Below are 20,234 nucleotides of genomic sequence, written 5' to 3' on the forward strand. Positions count from 1 at the left end.
CCTGGGCGGCCCGCCCGAGTAAAGTCTATGTGTGGGAAACACTGGTGAAAGAGCTTTTGGTATTGAGAAAATATATAACAAAAGGGAGAATTAATAGCAGAAATTAATACTGAACTCTTTTTGTGGATATATGTTTTTTTGGAAAAAGGGAATAGTATTCTATCTATCTATCTATCTATCTATCTACCCTAAATCCCGTCTTCTCTCCCTTCCTCCATTCAAGCTTGAATAATATTTCATTCAATTTGCAAAATCGTTAATTGGCTATTGTGTGTGTATTTTCAATCAATTGTGATTGGCATTCACATCAGAACAACAGAAGCTTAGAAAATACCTTTCAGCTCAACTTTCAGATGGTAAATACTGCTAGAAAAATACTGTTCACCTCAGCTTTCATACATGTAGCCAAGCTGTTTTGGTTGCAGGCCTATTACAGTTATTAAGAATCACTCAGGAATAAGAGATTACTAGTGTGTGGAGCGCTGTCAGTCTGAGTTCATCTCAAGGTGTCACTCCGCTCGCTAACTGATCAAACTGATGCGTGGGCATTTTTATGGCGTGTTGTTTAAAAAAAGTAGCAGTCATTTAAGCACCAACCAAGAGCGTACAGCTATAGATAATGACATTGGCTTCTAAAACAATAACCTCATTTAGCTCTCGAAACTGTGAGTAGTTCAGTAGTTGCACCTAACTGGACCAAACTGTCAGCCAGTGCCTGCACATGAAAGAGGACATAACCTGGACTAGCATTTTCAGCAGATGACTACTTGCTTGCCTGTATGGAGCCATTAGTGTACTAACGTAATCTAGCCAGTGGAGGAGCAAGGCAAGTCCAATTGATCTACGCACTCTGATATTGATCAACCAATGGGAGTTAGGTGACATGCTGATATACTTTGATTGACAGACCCTGCATTATCTGTATTTATATATGTAAATACAGAAATAAATAAATAAAGACAGAAATGAATAAATAGTTAAATAAACACAGAAATAAATAAATACAGAAATTAATAATTAGGGAAATAAGTAAATACTGATATAAATAATTAGGGAAATAAAGACCAGGAACAACCAAAGTTACATCATCAAATTTCATCAAACTAAAGAAAATATCCCTCCTACTCACTCCCACCATCCCTTCATCAAAACAATCATGCCGTTTTGACACTTTCAGTTCAAACGCGTCAACTCTTTCCAACGATTCCCATACGACATAAATGCATCATAACTGCACCATCTCAACCTAATCCCTGCTCTGATTTGTCCATTCACCTGTCCGTCTCTTTGCCAGGCTCATCCTGCCCTATGAGAGGTTCACCAAAGGAGAAGAGGACAAGCCCCTCCCCCTGACCAAACCCAGGAAGCAGGAGGCGGGCTCCAGCACAGAATCATCCAATGGTGTCAACGCTCATGCTCCCAAGACCAAGCTGACCAATGAGGTGAAGCAGAAACCCCGCCCTGAGAAGGATGAAACCTTGGCGACCAAAGTTCAGGATCAGAGCACACTGGTAAGTCAGTCAGTCAATCAATTATCTCACTCTGTTATTTTATTTTACTTCAAAGGGGGAGTATCTCTGTAAATGGATAATCTGATGTTTTTCATTTACAACCCCAAATCAGAAAAAGTTGGGACGGTATGTTAAATTAAAATTAAAACTGAAAATCTTTGACCTGTATTACATTGAAAACAATACAACAGCACATTATTTGATGTTTTACCTCATGAATTTTATTGTTTTTTCAAAATAAACACTCATTTCAATTTTGATTCTTGCAACATATTTCAAAAAAAGTTGGGACAGTAAAGCATTTACCACTTTGTAATGTTCCCATTCCTTTTCACAACACTTAAAAGACGTTTGGGGACTGAAGACACCAAGTGATGAAGTGTTTCAGGTGTAATTTTGTCCCATTCTTCCTGCAAACAAGTCTTAAGGTGTGCAACAGTACGGGGTCTTCGTTGTCGCATTTTGCGTTTCAAAATGCGCCACACATTCTCTATTGGGGACAGGTCGGACTGCAGGCAGGCCAGTCCAGCACCCGCACCCTCTTCTTCCGCAGCCATGCCTTTGTAATGTGTGCAGAATGTGGTTTTGCATTGTCTTGTTGAAATATGCATGGGCGTCCCTGGAAAAGATGTCGTCTTGAAGGCAGCATATGTTGCTCCAAAATCTCTGTGTACTTTTCGGCATTAATGGTGCCATCACAGAAGTGTAAGTTACCTTTGCCAAGGGCACTGACACAACCCCATACCATGACAGACCCTGGCTTTTGGACTTGTTGCTGGTAACAGTCTGGATGGTCCTTTTCTTCTTTGGTCCGGAGCACACGGCATCCATTTCTTCCAAAAAAGACCTGAAATACTGATTCGTCTGACCACAATACACGTTTCCACTGTGTGATGGAATCCCAGATGCCTCCGAGCCCAGAGAAGTCGACGGCGCTTCTGGACACGGTTAACATAAGGCTTCCTTTTGGCACAGTAAACTTTTAACTGGCATTTGTGGATGTAACTACGTATTGTAGTGCTTGACAAAGGTTTGCCAAAGTAATCCTGAGCCCATGTGGTTATATCGCTTATAGATGAATGACGGTTCTTGATGCAGTGCCGTCTGAGGGATCGGAGAGCACAGTTATTCAGCTTAGGCTTGCGCTCTTGCCCTTTACGCACTGAAATTCCTCCAGATTCCTCGAATCTTTTAATTATGTTATGCACCGTAGAGGGTGAAATATCCAAATCCCTTCCTATCTTTCTTTGAGTAACATTGTTTTTAAACATTTCAATAATTTTCTCACGCATTTGTTGGCAAACTGGCGATCCTCGGCCCATCTTTGCTCCTAAAGGACTAGGCCTTTCCTGGATGCTACTTTTGTACCAAATCATGATTACAATCACCTATTGACATCACCTGCTTCAAATCACATCATTATTTAATTATTTTACCTCATTACTAGCCCTAAATTGCCCCCGTCCCAACTTTTTTTGGAATGTGTTGCAGGCCTGAATGGCAGGAATGGATGTATATTTACAAATGAAATGAAGTTGACCAGACAAAACATGAAATACAAGTCAAAGTACATTTAGAAATCACTGCTTTCTTTTTTTATTTGCATTTTCTATACCGTCCCAACTTTTTCTGATTTGGGGTTGTACATTTGAACTCTTGGATGTTTGAATGAATGAATGAAAATTTTGTTTTTAAATTTGTTGTTATGCCAAAGTGGTCGCCTATGACACAGGCCAGTCAGAAGATGGTCAGTTAGTGATATAGAAAGTTCACTGTCCCAGTCTCTCTCCCTCACCTTCCCTCTTTTGCCACCTCTTTTTTCTCTTTTTTATTCCTTCCTAGTGTTTCTCTCCCTCCTACATCTCTTTCCATTCTTCTCTTCCTCTAACAATAAGCTAGGAGAGGGGGCAGAGCCTGTAGTACTGCCAGCCGAGAGAGCAGTGGCAGCAAAATGAGGAATAGTTTCATTTCACTACAAGTTAGCACAATGAGAGAATGTCTAATGATGACTGTTTTGATTGTTGGTGTCTCTCCGCGGTTATCACCTCAACCACAGTATAGACAGTTAGGTAATTCTGTATAAAGTCATATCTTGGGCAACTAGGCTAGGAAAATATCATGATATTCACAAAATATCGCGATATTTTCTGCAGTATCGAATATCACCCCCCCACACACATGCACATCGTCCCAGCTGCGGAACCATTTGTTGCTTAGATCACAATTGTGCAAACTTTTAAACTTAGAAACAGAAAAAAACGACCAATTACCCCCATTTCTTTCCACGATAATATCATATATCGCAATATTTTGGCAGGACAGCATCGCGATATAAAATTTGGGATATAAATGGGGGTCCATGCTCCAATGTGTATCTCTTTGGAGGTCCCTGGCATAGAAATAAAAGAACCAACACCTCAGATTTTACGAGTTTGTGAAATGAACTCTCTCTAAATGTCCTCTAAAGCCACAGTAGAACCTCCTTCTTTTGCCTTTCCGTTCCCCCAGATCTGTATTTGCAGTATGTTTTAGCAGATTTGTTACTGTAGTCAGATTTGATTCCCTAAAGAGAGGGCTTAACCAGGCAGCGGTTTCTGTGGAAATAATTTGCCGTCACATCCCGCAGCCAGCCATAACTATATTTCTGTGTAATGGAGACATGAATTGATGCCATACTCAGCTCCTCCTAAATAAACCGCCGCCGGCTTATTTTCATCCGCCCCGAAAACCAATAAATCCGCCGTGATTTGCAAATGCCTCTCCAGTTGTGCAGCGCAAAAACAAATGGAGGAGGCCGAAGAGAGGGAGGGAGATGAAGGGACAGAAAGACGGGAAAGGAGGGAGGTAGGGGGAGAGGTGATAGAAAAGGAGAGAGATAGGGAGAAAAAAAATGAAAGAGAGAGAGAGAGATGAAACCCCGGCGCCCTGTGCGAGGAATGAGAATAATGTTATTATTTTCTCATGAATAACCAAATGATTACAGACGACCAGATGAAAAGGGACATTTCACATTTTTCCCCCCGTAAAGTATCAATTCTTGTTTTTTCTTCGCGGTTACATTTGGGAGTGATACAATATATGAGCGGCATATTCATTTTCTGTGGCATGCGTGAAATGACTGCTGGATTCATGGCTGTGGTAAAGAGAGAGACAAAGACACATTGTAATAAAAGGGGCTGTGTGGGTTTTTTCTCAGAAATACATACTGTATCTCATATGTCTGGTATGCAGTGGAATTTAAAAGCACCCCCCCTCTCCCCATCCTTTCTCTATCCAGATATGTAATTAATTGTACATTAAACCAAAGAGTGAAATGAAAACTTTTATTGCAGAAACTTCACATCTAAGGAAAAAAACACAGTTGAGCTGATTGTCTTCCCCATTGAGGCACATTTATTGTTAACATTTTTGCTATGGATTTTTCAGTGGTTTAGCTTGATCCCAGGGACATTTAAGGGATTTCTGCAGGACATACGCAAAATGGAATTCTCACTGGCTAGTCAAACAAAAAGCTGGAAAAAGAGAGATTGGGAGGAGGGAAGGAGAGAAGCAAGTACAGGAGAGGAGGATAGAAATATACTGAAGCAATATTTAAAAATTTATTTGAAAGAATAGTTGAATAAAAGAATACTTAAGAAAATAACTGGAGCACCGCATGAAAATGGTGAAAGGTTTCTTCTGAGTGTGTATTTGTAATTATGTGTGTTGCAGTGTGTGTTTGTGTGTGTCTGAGCCCATAGTTGTGAACAGACCCATAACTCCTCTCCCGCTCCCGGTATCCAGTTTCCAGTGATGACCTCACAGGTCAATGGGGTTCAAAGGTCATGCGTCATACAATAACTCCTGGCCTGGGGCAAGGGGCTCACCGATGCTATTACCTCATATCTCATTTCAACATTTTACAGTTAAGGTTTTATTTAGCATATGCAAAAAGGATTAAATTGAAAAAATCTGTATATTACATTAAAATATTTCTCATACATTATGGCGAATGACATGAGTTTAAATGAGTCTGAACGTCAGAGCAAAAGATTACATTTCCTATGTTAGTCCAGGTAGAGCTGGATATTGAAAAGTGCACTGGCACCATACTCATTTTTGGTATCCATATTGATTCTGAGGCCTCTACACTGCATTTTACATTGTATAATACTGTGTCTGATTTGGAGGGAAATCTGCTGGATTGCTTTACAGCACAAAACAGGAAGAGGGCGCTGTTCTTCTGGAGCTAAAGATTTCAGAGTTTCTAGCAAAGGCAGATGGTGGTAGAAGTGAAAGGCCGATGGAAAAATCACTTCCAACATGAGAAAACCTTTGACCAAAGAAGCAACATCCTCCTTGTGATAGGAAGCACAGGGGTTTATGGGACATGTGGTATTAATTTGGAGAAACACTAGCACTAACAACACCACTGGTGAGAGGCTACCGATTGTCTCCACCATGATCTCTCTACCTTGTTTATGGTAATTATACCAAGGCATCACAATTCATTTGACAATGATGTAATGATGTTTAAAAATTATACACATAGCACCAAGATATCAGAGACCCCTTTCCACCTGCATTCACAGTCCAATTCACTACAAACTTTAATGTTTGTACTGGAGACATATTTTACGTCAAGTGTTGTAATGTAAATCAGCTCAATTATATCTGGACACAATCTTGACATGAGAATGAATGTCAGGTGGAAAGGGGGTGCAAAATGTGTTAAAAGGTAACAAAAATCATAAAAATCTTACAAGAAAATCTTTCATTTTCCCTAACATGACTTCAGTGTGATCTGATTCTATTGAGAAAAGCCAATGGCATATACAAACGATATCTAGCCCTAGTTCCAAGCAAAAAAAAAAAAGTGAAAGAACCCCGTGGCCTCATCTAAAGGTTATGATGCATGGGAGATTTGAGGTAATGGAGGTGGCCAATATGCAGAATGGCATGCAGTAGGGACTGGAATTTTTAACTTAGTCAAAAGCAATGTGGATGATAGAGTGGGTTAAATAAAACAAAAGTATAATGAAGTTGGGGGAGTTGCTCTCCAGCACTGCTGCATCACATAACGTCAAAACAGGAACAGGAATAAGATGTAGGGATGTGTCAAACCTAAGGTGAATATTAATATTTCAAAAGTTTACACATCTTTGTTCCTGGTTCTCAGAGTTGAAGATAAAGGAACTCTGTGTCAGTGAGAGGCAAACTTCAAAGAATATGTTTTATCATGGAAAAACTATTCAGGAACAGATGATGTCCCAGTCTCTCTCCCTCACCTTCCCTCTTTTGCCACCTCTTTTTTCTTTTTTTTATTCCTTCCTAGTGTTTCTTTCCCTCCTACATCTCTTTCCATTCTTCTCTTCCTCTAACAATAAGCTAAGTAGTTCCTCTAGGCAGTATTTAACAGCCTTCTATATCAGTCTCGGCACACTCTTTACAAAAAGGGTTCTATATAGTACTAGAAAATGGTTCTTTAGGCCTGCAGCAGAACCCTTTATGGTGCTAAAAAGAACCCTTTAAGAAAGGTTCTCTATTGCACCATGCTAAATGGTTTTACACAGGACCTTTATGGTGCTGTAAAGAACCCTTTTAGAGAGGTTCTCTATTGCGCTATGCTCACATGGTTTTACAGAGAACCTTTATTGTGCTATTTAAGAATGCATGAAATGCTCCAAACCAGCAGTGGGTTAAGACTGGGTTCTTTGTTCTGATTTCTGATGATGATGATTTTAACAAATCAGAGGGATCTTTTGAGTCATTACAGTTCTCTATAGAACCACTAACCTAATCAAAGAACCTATGTATTGTATGTATGCATTATAACTATGTAACAATCAATAATAACAATAAGGTTATTTTAATACTGCTTATTTGGAGCATTTCATACATTCTAAAAGGGTTCATTACAGCACCATAAAGGGTTCTGCTATGGTACAACCCTATAGAACCATTTTCTGGTACCATATAGTACCTTTTTTGGTGAGAGTGACTGAAACCCACAGCTTATCTACTCCCTCTGGTGGTGAGAGGGAGAGAGAGAAAGAGAGAGAGAGAGAGAGCACACTGGCAAATGTATCTGTTATTTGTAAATGTGGTATGCAATCCTCATTTATGGTGCCTTAAATGATTCTCTACTCAAATATTACCATTCCTTGTCAAGCAAACGCTCACTCCAGGAAGAGAACTGAAGCCCTTAAGGTGTTGGAGAGTGGTTTCGCTGCATGTAATTAAACTAGTAGTTGAACTACATTTTGTTGTAACTTGGTGTTAGATCAGCTATATTCAAATTCGGATCATGCTTTCCCTTGTTTATTACTTTTTTTTTGTCATTTTGAGGCATAGTTACCTACGGCAACTACCAACTATTTTTGTATATAAAAGAAAAGAAAGGAATTGCATTTATTTCATCTTAAGACTTGCAGACTTTAGTTAATTGCAGGTTTATTGTGTGTGGCCATGAGAAACACAGTCAACATTCCCTGCACTTTATTTCTAATAAAATACAAATTATCATTCTAATCAGTGGTATTTTTGCAGTCATGCAATTTTGTATTATACAACATTGCAGATGTAGATATGATCATATATTACAAATTACTGTAGTTTGAACTACTTTTTCTAAGTTCAATTATCAAAGCTATATTTCTTGAAGGTAGCTTTACTGTAGTTCAGCTTGTTCCAGTGAAAAGTAACTTGTAGCATGGGAAACTAGACTTTCACTGTAGCTTCCCCAGTATTTCAGATGAATGATGTTTTCAAAGCTCATTGTCTGAACACTGTCAGTTTGAATGTTTCATGTACATTTATGCTTCAAGACAGTAGAGGTTTTCTTCTTTTGGAATACGGCAAAGGAAAATGGAATATAAACAAGAATAGAGCAAATGGGAGGTATTAAACAGAATACAGCCAACAATTACAGCACTAGAACCTATTCAGTAAGAAGTCAGTGGAAAAATAGGAATATATATATATTTTAGTGACGTATCACAGTCCCACTCCAAGACCATGAGTTAGACTGACTGTACAAAAGTGTATGGGCCAACAATGTTTCTTCATCTGGAGACTTCAATCAGTCCTTGGATTTTATTTGACTTTTGATAAGGAATCACAAAGAAAACACTGACACACTAAATCAACCAGGTCAAATGCGGGACACCATTACTCATACATAATGTCATTGGCCTCATTTCCAAAGAAAACAGGGCTCACTAACAATGCCAAAGAGTTAGGTTTCTTTTTTCTTTTGAAACTGTTAAGCCGGCATGAGAAACATCAACTCATAGAGTAGAAAGTGCTAAATTTGTTGCACTGCTTTATATCATCCAATATAAATTCTCCATTAATGAGCAAGTGGCAGCAATATGCTCTAGTCTGCCAGATTCATTCAGAGTAATCCACCATTTAAAAAAGCAACATCCCTTTTCCAAAATGATCATGAGCACAAAATGTTCAAAAATTAGTAGGTAATAAGTCCCTTCTTGACAGTATAACACTTTGCATACTTTATTCTCCACAGTTTAGATATACTGAATAACATATTTCTGGGAATATTTTTATATGTAGCATTTTGAAAAACAACCTTTTAACAATTTTAACACTCACTTTCCCCCAAAGCAACATCTGTGCTTTTATGCATTTTGTTTCTAACAGGTATGATTTGTCATAAACTAGCCCTGCTGTGAGGAAGAGGTTCACGGCTGTTATTTGACATGGGCAAAGCATGCTGATTGCACTGTAGAACCTCTGTGGACAAACTCTGCCAGCAAGAAAAAAATGTTTCCTCATGTCTCATTTCTAATAATCCTTTTTTCTCTTTCCTCATTTATTTTCTTTCCTTTCTCCCTCCGTCTTTTCTTTCCTTGTAGGAGTCGGCGGAAAAAGTTTCTCGGCTGAAAGTCGAACCCCAAATCCTCGTCACCCGCCTGGATCCCCCGCGACCTCCGCATACTAACAGAGAGAGACAGAGCCCAGCAGAGGAGGAGGGCGAGACACTGATGCTGAATGAGGAAGAGGAAGAGGAAGAGGAGGACAGGAGGAAGAGGAGGAGCAGTGGGTGTGACCCCTCCTACTTGCCAACTCCAGCAATGACAAAGGAAGAAAAGAGTGAGTTCCCACTGGTCAATCCAAAGGTTTTAAACCACTCCTGCCCAGCTGTGGACCTATGGCAGCAGGATCAGGCAGCAGTAAAAGCCCAGTGCCATGTTGGCATGGTTTCACCCACTCTGAAACACAGAGCCCTGCAGTCTCCAACAGTCCCAGACCCCCCTAGCGAGCGAGCCGACCTACCCAGGAGAGAGGACACCTTTCTGGGCTTCACGTCTCTCCTCTACCCCCCTAGGGTCAACCCAGGGATCATGTCTCCCCTGGCTAAGAAAAAGCTCCTATCGCAGGTCAGTGGGACTGGATTACCCAATCCCAACCACTTTCCTTCCTCCTTCGGCCCGCCCCCTCCGCTCATCAGCTCCAGTTTAACCAATGGCACGGAAGAGCCTGCGGGGCAGCCAATCGCGGCCGCCGATTCGTCAGCGGCGGTGCTCATTCGTCCTTCGGTGATCCAGCATGCGCAGAGCTTCAAGTCACGAGGGGTGGAGGAGAGGAGTGAGGGAGTGCAGAGAGATAGAGTGATGGAGAGAGGAGAAAGAGCAACATCCCCTTTGCCTTCTCATGAACATTACTTACCCCCTCCACCTCACCCCTCTATCACCCACTCCCATCCAGAAGAGCCGTACCACCAGCGTCCCTCACCCCCACTGCTTGCTCCGGAGGTGCCCCGGCCCGGCAGGACTCCTGGCTTCATCAGCGAGCTCTACTCCTCTTCTTCACACCTCCAGAGTCTGTACAGGAAAGTTGAGAGCCACCTAAGCCAGGGGCAAGGGCAGGGGCTAGAGAAAGGGCTGGAGCTGAGACAGGTCCAAGGTTTAAGCGAGGTAGCCCATATAGAAACAAAACAACAACATCAACAAAAAGCCTTAAGCTTTCCCGGCGAGTTAGTCGATGCAGAATCACAACAGCATTATCAGCGACATCAGCAGCAGCATGGCTTAAGCTTCAGTAATGAGCTAGCTCATGATGAATCTAAACGACGGCAGCAACAAGGATTAAGCCTCCCTAGAGACACAGAGAGCTCAGCGAGTTTCCTTCACGCTGTCGCCCACCATGACTCAAACTACTCCGTACACATGGGTCTGCAGGACAAATCCGCCAACACCAACAGCGATAATCCAAGAACGGCAGCAGCTGATGATCAACCCACAGATCTGAGTCTCCCCAAGTCCTCTCCTCTCAAATCACATCCTCACCCCTCCTCCCATCCCCTGCCACGTCCCACAATGCATCAGGAGAGCACTCGCTTGTCCAACAATGCGCCGTCGCCGCCGCTCTTCCAGAACGGCCACAGGGCCCTTGGCGTTGCGTATCACCCTAGAGCGTGCCGAGTTCCACCGATGACCGTGTCTGCTACGCACACGCACACTCCTGCACACGCTCTTGCTCACACACACACACCTGCGCTCACACACGCTCCTGCTCACACGCATGCTCCTGCACACACGCACACTCCTAGACAGGACGCGAAGGCTGACCCCCATCCCACAGAGAAAATGGTCAACAGTCAAGTCGGGGAGTTTGGAAGGGTAGAGGGACATAGAGGAGGAATGGGAGGAGAGAGAGGAGAGCGAGAAAGAATGGAGGCCACTGAACTTTACAACAAAATGGATGACCCAACCCATGCCATCAGACCCATCTTGGGGTCAAAGGTCACACCGCAGAACATCTGTGCTGCGCGACCCCTTAAACGACCCCTCGAGGAGCTGGAAAACGGCGTGTCTGAGAGGAAGATCCGAGCCGTCACGCCCATGCATGCCTCCTCTATATCTTCGTTATCCTCGTCCTCATCATCGTCATCATCTTCGGTTGCACCGAAGGACATCGTCGTTTCCTCGTCTCCCCCTAGAAAGGCCCGGACGCCCGAGGAGCTAGACGACGTGCGCGCTCCTCACGTGCACATCGGCAGCAGCTTTGCGGAAGGCAGCGTGGGGGGGGCAAAGGGAGGCGCAGCTGTCCCGCTCCCCCTCCTCCCCACCCCCAACACTCCTCACATCTACCCCGCCGCCCTCTACCCGGCAGGGGCCTTCGCACTCTCTCAGGTTCAGGACTTGTGTGGGGACACCCTGAGGACCCCTCTAACGACTGGGTACCACGCTTCCTCGCACTCCCACCCCCACTACCCACTCCAGTACTTGAAGAACCAATCAGCAGCGGTCCTTTCCCCTTTGGTCCCACCCTTTGCCATCCATTCCTTCATGATGCAGAGGCAGCTATTGGCACAGGCAGCCGCAAGTCCCACCCACATGTACCGGCACCCAATGGCGACCGCTGCTTCGTACGGGGACCTGCTTCACCACGGGCTGTATCCAATGTCAATCAACCCACAGCCTACCTTCAGTCCGCCACAGCTAAGCTCAGTTCACCCCAGCACTAAGCTGTCGTAATATGCAGTACACAAAGGCTACGTTCACACTGCAGCTGAAAGTGTCCCAATTCTGAATTTCTCCCTCACATGTGAGACAGATCCGATGTTTTCTAATCAGTGTGAACAGCAAAAAGATCTGGACCACATGGATATGTGGAAGCTAGTGTTAGCATGGAGGACAATGAGACACAGCAATGGAAAGAAAGCCGACTTGATTGGTATTTGGGGAGACGCCTCAATTCAGTCCAAACTCAAAGGCACATACCATAACTGAAATGTGTTGGAAACAAGCGGGTGAATGTGTGTCGTATGTTGTTATTATTGCAGTTCATATTGGTTTTGGATATGGGTTACATCCTAGAATAGATATGAACAACCATCAGAAAAATCCAATATGAGCAGCATTTCAGAATTGAGCATGAAGGCTTGCAGTGTGATTGTAGCCATAAACTCCTTTCCACTTGGCATTAACCTACATCCTGGGTGATCGGATTGTAATCATTCAATCCAAGTATAAATATACCCAAGATGCACTGAAGATCTGATCACCTAAACCAGCTCCAGAGGTGGTCAGAGACACATTTGTCCACATTAGCAATGCAATGCGTCTCCAATACACATACAGCAACCATGGAAACCAATCCAACCAACTCAAACAATCAGACTGTTCAGATAGTATCATGGCAAAAATGGATTGTCGGGATAGTCATGGATGAGGAAAAAAAGAGATGAGGTGTTGTCAAATGTCAATTTTAAAACCATAAATATTACGAGTAGAGGTGGCGTGTAGCAATCTGCATTTTGGTGAGGGTTTGGTTGGTATTTTAATGTAATCCAGCTAAATCATACTGTATCCAGACACAATCCTGATATGAAACGCATGTTACAGTAATGCCAGGTGTAAAAGAGGCCTGGAAATTAACAGTTCAATGTCAAGATCCAGAACCTCTTCTATTGACTCATACAAATACACACATAACAATCTTTTCTTTAGCTACAGACTTGCCCGTTCCTGATGATAAATCGTCAGACTTTACTCCAGTGAAACATTTCCCTCTTCCCTCACACTATTATATAAATTATATATAGTGACAGATGACTTGATTGCTTGTGTCTGGGGAAGACTAAACTAGTCTTTTTGCCACTTATGTTTACAATTTGCACATTCTACTATTATGCTTTGTTTTTTTCCAGTGTTGGCCAACTGAGGTGTATTTTTGTAGTCCATAGTCAGAGTACTCTCACTTTCATGCATTTCCTACCTACATTGCCCACTCATCAATTGAGCGCTTTTATACTATTGGTGAGAGGGAGCCAAATGGTTGTTTTTTTCTCTACAAAGCTGGCTGCGTGGGAATGTACAATAGTAGCCATTGTAGAAGCCTCCCATAATGTATTTACCCTGCATCTTTCCTCTAGCTACCACTGAAGTTGCTTCTATCTCCAGTGTTGTAAAATACAATACAGTTGGTATATTAAGACACGTAACTCCTCAAACAATGTCACAAGATCGGTATTTGTGCCTTCTGATTGGATTAAAACAGTTTTTGAGGTATGGAGCCTTACTTCAGCAGTAAATCACTGGTTTGCAGGATGTGCAGTAAAAAGTAGGGTTGCTATAATGTCTACAACTGTAATTGAATATTGTCAGTAGCACTATGATGGACACATATGGAGTGGCAGGTGCATGTGAAAAAAAAAACAGGAAAAAACATGTAAGCAGAGTACACACTGGCTCTCAAGGCCAGTTCGCATTACAGTGTTGACAATGGAGACAGGTGAAGATGTGAAAGACGACACAGCTGACATTGTTGCCGCTAACCAAATTTCAAAATGCCCACAATCTAAATATATTTCATTTCATTTTCATTTTTCCCACATTTTTTTAAGTAGTCTAACTGAGATTGAGATCTGTTTTCACAAAAACATTTGGAAATTGAACAAAGAAAATACACAATACGATTCACAGCAGTCAAACAGGAACATACATTATAGAGCAGCACAGTGCCCATAGTCCATTGCATTGGACTTCACTATTAATATAATAGGCGTAATAGATTCAAGGATCCATGACAAGCTCACCAAGATGTGTTGGAGAGTCCTGTAGTGAATGCATTGCCCTTATAGAACCAGACTGGGTCTAGATTATGGCTGCTGCAATGTGATCTACAGTTATATGTAAATAGAAACGATGAGTGGCCCTTCCTAGAAAAACAATCACATCATAATGGGAAGCAGTTTTCACATTTATCTGTAATAGCCCTTCCTCACTCTCTCCACACACACACACACACACACACACACACACACACACAAACACACTGGCTTGGCTCAGCCAGAACAATGTTGAATGTGTCTGTAAAATGTAGGACAGAGGTGCCTCTTGTACAAAACAGGAACTCTTATTGCTTCTACTATTGTTATTAATATTATCATTCCTATTACACTTTATTTCATATTGTGTTCACTGGCTACTGTAACCTCTCTCAGTGCTCTGAACAGGGGATGAGTGAACTGTGGTGTGTGCGTGTGTGTGTGTGTGTGTGTGTGTGTGTGTGTGTGTGTGTGTGTTGACATGCAAATCCCTTGTAAGTATGTACTGTATGTGCATGCTTATGTGTGCATGTGTGTACATTATGAGAACACGTGTGAATGTGTGGCAAGTTGAGGGAGGGTAGGAGGTAACGGTATATAATGGACTATGTCAAGGACTACTTTGCAGCTGGATCCAGCAGAAGGTGTCGGTTGGTTAATAATTCAATGGGATGCTATGCTATTTAAAGACGCTGAACACTTGACAGCAGATCCCCCGACCCCCCAACTGAAGGGGTTCCCAAAAACTCAAGGCCGCTTTAACACGGACGAAAAAAGTGCTTTATGGATGGTCTCATTTGCTGTCGTTCCAGCTCCGTGCTAAAGGAACTCCCAAAACCGTGTCTGGATTACCAGGGATTATTTGCAGTACTCAACAGCCAATGGTACCCCCCCCCCCCCCCCCCCCTCAACAGGACAGGAGGAGAATGAAACGTCTTGTTATTGACTCATGCTGTGTTCACATCGAGGCCTAAAAAAAACATACTGGTCATCGTGGTATGTCAGTCAACCATAACTTGACCATAAGGCGATTTTGATAAATAAGAGCTTCGACCATTCCATGCGGTTTGATTCTATGAAAAAATATTGATTAAATAGCATTGTGACTGTTCACTGTCAATATTTCATTTAATTTCAAAATAGGTTTTACTTTGCCCTAATTATTAAATGATTCCACCTTGAAAGTACAGGGTTCCTACACACTTTACACAGTTTCAGTTTCAAAATTTCATACATTTTCCAGACCTTCATTTCTTGATGTGAAGATTTTGGTGTTCAATATGATTTTTCTTCAATAGCTGTCATATCACTTTATAGATGAAAATTATTCATCACAAATATCAGAATATGTGAGATGACAGGGCTCTAAAACCATAGACCATGTACTGTATATCAGGACAGTACAACAAAATTTTGTGCAATTTCAACATTTATCAAGACCTGGAAATATCAAAATTCTTTTTCATGCATTTCCAGACTTTGCAGACCTGTGTAGGACCCCTCAAATTAATAGACAGCCATGTAGGGAAATGAAATAGCCCAGCCAAACCAAACTGTGCCATTACATCTTTTTCCCAGTCTCCAAAATGGAAGAAATCTCTTATTCACAACTTCTGTCTTTGTTGGAAGAAGAGCTGATTGCCTGATTTGTCAACATCCGCCTACTGCGTAACGCCACAATGTGAACGCAGCATTGGTGTATGGACCTTGCGTAATGCCTTGCCTGAGGGCCTGAGTGTCTAGCCATGGCTTGTCAGGAATATTTAGTAAAGCACACACAACCCCAACCCTCAATGAACTCTCTCATCAGCAAGTGGGACATTTATACTTACAGAGGACTACGCGATTACAGCAATCAGACAAATCTGTGTTTCTGACTGTTATGTTTCTCTAAAAAGGAAGCTATGTATGTTCAGAAAGAATGATTGTCCATAGATAAGGGTTATGTATGTCATGTTTATCCTTCATTTGCACAATAAGATTCAGTGACAAAATATAACCAACACGGAATGTCTTATTCAAACAAATCCTGACTATATTTCCACTTTGAAGGGGGGAAAAAAGTAGTTTTCAGAGGCATGAATAGGCACTTAACGCTGTTGTTGGGTTTGGTGTGAATCAAAAAGAAATGAATTCAGACTTTCTTCACACAAACAACACAAGTAACATTTCACGTTCTGAATTGTTTGTGTGTGTGATCTATGAGCTGGTGCTGTGTCTATTTCCAGGGGGTCAGATTAGCTTTTTTTTTCGGGAGTGACGCAAGGTTTGTTTTTTTGAGATACTGTAAAAGTACCATATAATGTATTTGCTCTGACTGTGTTGTCAGGACAAAATTCAAGGTTGCTATGTAACATTTTATAATAAATAATAAACTGTTTTATAACATAAAGTAAGAAATCGTGTCCAGTCTCCTATCTGTTATGTTCTGAACTTGTTAAAGGATAAGTCGATTTTGGACCTATATATAATTTGTCTCTTACATAGTTTGTACCCACAGACAATATTGGCTCCGGAGTCAGCTGTCGGTTGGAACGACAAGGTCTATATATTAATTTATTACCTTTTCATGTTTTATATCTACTGTATTTGCAAACAACTGCTGCTGTATGTTTTGACTGAAGTAATGTACGTCATGAAAATAAAGGTAAAAAAAAAATAAAATGTAGCTACATTACATCTGCATCAAACCTGCTGAAGCCAGTGGAGGAAACACTAACTGTAACATTAAACGCTCAGTTTTATCCATGATAGTAGCTTAGTTAGCATCCATCCAGCTGTTATTGCATTATTGTTTTATGCTAACCTGATTGATGTCTAGCTTGTTTGCTAACCTTGCTAGCTACCTGGATAGCTAATAGCAAAGTGAACATCAGTGTTACAGAATATGTGTATGGGATGGGTATTATGAGGGTTTTTTGAATAATTGCTGGAATTTCACAATATTGTTTTTTAGAAGGGTTAACATACAAACGTGTAGCTAATATCACTTACTGAACTCTGTCCTCCTTTTTACATTGCATGGGAAAGATCATATGTAACAGTCAGGTTTTTTTAAAGTAACGTTTACTACTTTTTACAGAAGTAGATTTTTGCACCAGCAATTTTGCTTGATTCATTCATTTATCATATTTATTTATCATAATATTTTTTTCAATAATTTATCTCCATTTGGACTCATTGTTAGCGGCAAGAGGCCTAGCAACAGAGCTCGCCATTTCAACTGACAGCTGACTCTGGAGTCAATATTCTCTGTGGGTCCAAGTACTACAGGTATGTAAGAGACAAATTATATATATGTCCAGGCTGCAATCCCAACATTTGGTATATACTACACACACACACACACACACACACACACACACACACATACTAGAGGAGTACAATATAAAGTTCTACCAAGAAAACTACTGTGGGCCCCAAATGTTTTAAACGCATTTAACCGTACAGGATAAACTTAGATGGCATTGAGAGCATCTCTCTCTCTCTCTCTCTCTCTCTCTCTCTCTCTCTCTCTCTCTCTCTGGCACACACTCACATTTATGGCAAATTCCCATGATATTCATATAATCAAGTGAATAATATGAATTATTTTGGAATATAATACAACAGTGTCTTAAATCTTTTACTATGTAGGATTTTTTTTACAGTACATCTGCAAAGCTATTTTGTGTCAGAAGGTGATGAGAGATTCAAGCCCCGTCCCGCCGGGACCTCTGCGGCAATTCCGTGGAGTTTTACATTTCCTGAATGTGTTTATTCTAGGCTAGAACCACTTACACTGTAAAGAGCGGGTTCATGTTGCAAGGCTCGTGTTATAATAATATTACAATATGGCCGCATAGGGCAGGAGGGAATCCAGCAGTCCCTGTATGTCTGTGTAATGTAACAGCATGCACACACACACACACACACACACACACACACACACTATTCTCTCTCTGTTATGATCTTTTCGTCTTTACCTCACTCTCTTTTGTTTCACACACATTTATATCACTATACTTGTGAAGACCCTCACTGAGTAAATTCATTCCTTAACCTGCAACCCTAACCTGAACCTAATCCTAATTCTGATCTTAACCCTAAACCCAAATCCTAACTCTAAACTAACTTTAACCTTAACCCCAAAATAAACATAATCCTAATCTGACCTAATTAAAATCTTAATCCTAAACCCAAATCCTAACTCTAAACTAACCTTAACCTTAACCTCAACCTTAACCCCAAAATAAACATAATCCTAATCTAACCTAATTCAAATCTTAATCCTAAACCCAAGTATTAACCCATAATAGCCTCTCAAAGACAATATCATCTCTTTGGAGGATTCTCCTCATCTTTCTATCCTTGTGAGGACATTTGGTGTTCATAAGTATAGAAATATAAGAGCACACACACACACACACACACACACATAGAAGAGCATCCCCTATCCACATCTGGCCCCGTTTCCCAGTATGATTCATTATGCTGTTAATGATCTCTGGGAGTCTCATTGGAGGGCCTCGCTGATTATAACGTTCAAATGTTCGACACTTACAATGTCTCCCTCACAGTCCGACTGTCACTCACGGCACAGCTGCACATATAGGGGTCAAAGGTCACTTCCTCTGTGTGTGTGTGTGTGTGTGTGTGTAAACGCGTACATGCCTTCCACATATTGTGTTTCCCTCAGTTTAACGTAGATTGCCGTGTGCCGCTGTACATTGCGCTCCTGCCGTCAATCAGTCCCAACATCCTGTTGTTAACTTATTTTTAGGGATAGACAGTGAGCACTCACTGTTTATGCAAGTAACTCTCAGCCTTTTTTAGCTGACAGTCGCTAAATATAAAGGGATGTCATCTCACAACCCGCTGACCTGGCCATAGGGGAGAGCGGGGTGAGTTGTCACGTGGGTAAGTTGTCTCAGTGGCTTTATTTCTGAAACTAAATATTTTACAGCCAAAAGTGCAAATACAAAAATCTTTACTTTTGTAATAAGAGTTTAGCTATGTTGAATACAACAGTCTAAGTCAATACACCAATGAGTAAAAGGTGTGACAACATGCCCTGGTCTCCCCTACATACAGAATTATGTGCCATGACTATGGGTTTGCTGATATATCAGGCCAATATTGGCCTTTTCGTTCAAATGGGATGTGGTCCAGTCACTGATGCAGTTTGATTACATATTTATTGTAGAATTGGTCAATACTACACCGTTTGCCTAAGGGAAGCCCTTAACCTGACTTGATTCTAATGAGACATTTTGATCAAATTCAACACAAGTATGTATGTTTTATTAGTAGTATCAGTATTAATATTAGTAGCAGCCCATTCATCACATCCGGCCAGATAAACAAACAATGCAAAGGGTCCAGACAACATCAACCCCAGGGTGCTCAAGGCGTGCGCTGGGCAGCTTGCAGGAGTGTTCCAGCACCTCTTCAACCTCTCTCTGAGGCTGAAGAAGGTGCCCCAGCTGTGGAAGACCTCCTGACCTGCATTGTCCTGGTGCCCAAGAAAGGACGTCCCAGCACTCTCAACAACTACAGGCCAGTCGCTCTGACCTCACACGTCATGAAGACCTTTGAGAGACTGGTTCTGCAGCACCTCAGGCCCCTGGTGGTCGGCTCCCTGGACCCTCTGCTGCTCTCTTACCAGGCCCACATCGGAGTGGAGGACGCCATCATCTACCTACTCCACAGGGCTTACTCACACCTGGAGAGGCCAGGGGGCGCTGTGAGAATCATGTTCTTTGACTTCTCCAGTGCCTTCAACACCGCTGGCCCCTCCTGCTGGCAGAGAAGCTCTCAGAGATGCAGGTAGACCAAAACCTTGTGGACTGGATTACGGACTACCTCACCAGCAGGCCGCAGTATGTCCGGCTGCAGGGCAGCCTGTCAGACGTGGTGGTGGGCAACACCGGCGCACCCCAAGGAACTGTGCTGTCACCATTTCTTTCACCCTCTACACCTCAGACTTCCGCTTCAACTCTGGATCGTGCCACCTGCAGAAGTTCTCTGACAACTCCTCCATTGCCGGCTGCATCACGGAGGACAATGAGGAGGAGTACAGAGACCTGTGTTGGGCCAGGCCATGTGGTCAAACAAAGGAAAGGCCTACATGTAAGATTGAAAGCCTAAAACACCGGCCTAACAAGGGAATCAGAAACCTGAACTCT

The 20,234-nt window shown here is 42.0% G+C and overlaps 2 protein-coding genes across 2 annotated transcripts in view; one reads left to right on the forward strand and one right to left on the reverse strand.

Annotated features, from left to right (window-relative positions):
* The window catches only part of arid5b (AT-rich interaction domain 5B), a 136,410-nt gene extending 124,213 nt beyond the window's left edge, over positions 1–12,197 (forward strand). The window contains exons 9-11 of the mRNA XM_078290910.1: positions 1,295–1,511; positions 9,368–10,914; positions 11,065–12,197. Of these exons, the coding sequence (XP_078147036.1) occupies positions 1,295–1,511; positions 9,368–10,914; positions 11,065–11,992 (2,692 nt within the window). The 3' untranslated portion in view covers positions 11,993–12,197. The remainder of the gene's footprint in view (positions 1–1,294; positions 1,512–9,367; positions 10,915–11,064) is intronic.
* The window catches only part of LOC139918094 (NHL repeat-containing protein 3-like), a 296,510-nt gene that overhangs the window by 157,841 nt on the left and 118,435 nt on the right, over positions 1–20,234 (reverse strand). The gene's annotated exons all lie outside the window — the stretch shown is intronic.

This window comes from Centroberyx gerrardi, chromosome 20 (assembly GCF_048128805.1).
Source record: "Centroberyx gerrardi isolate f3 chromosome 20, fCenGer3.hap1.cur.20231027, whole genome shotgun sequence".
Lineage (NCBI taxonomy): Eukaryota > Metazoa > Chordata > Actinopteri > Beryciformes > Berycidae > Centroberyx > Centroberyx gerrardi.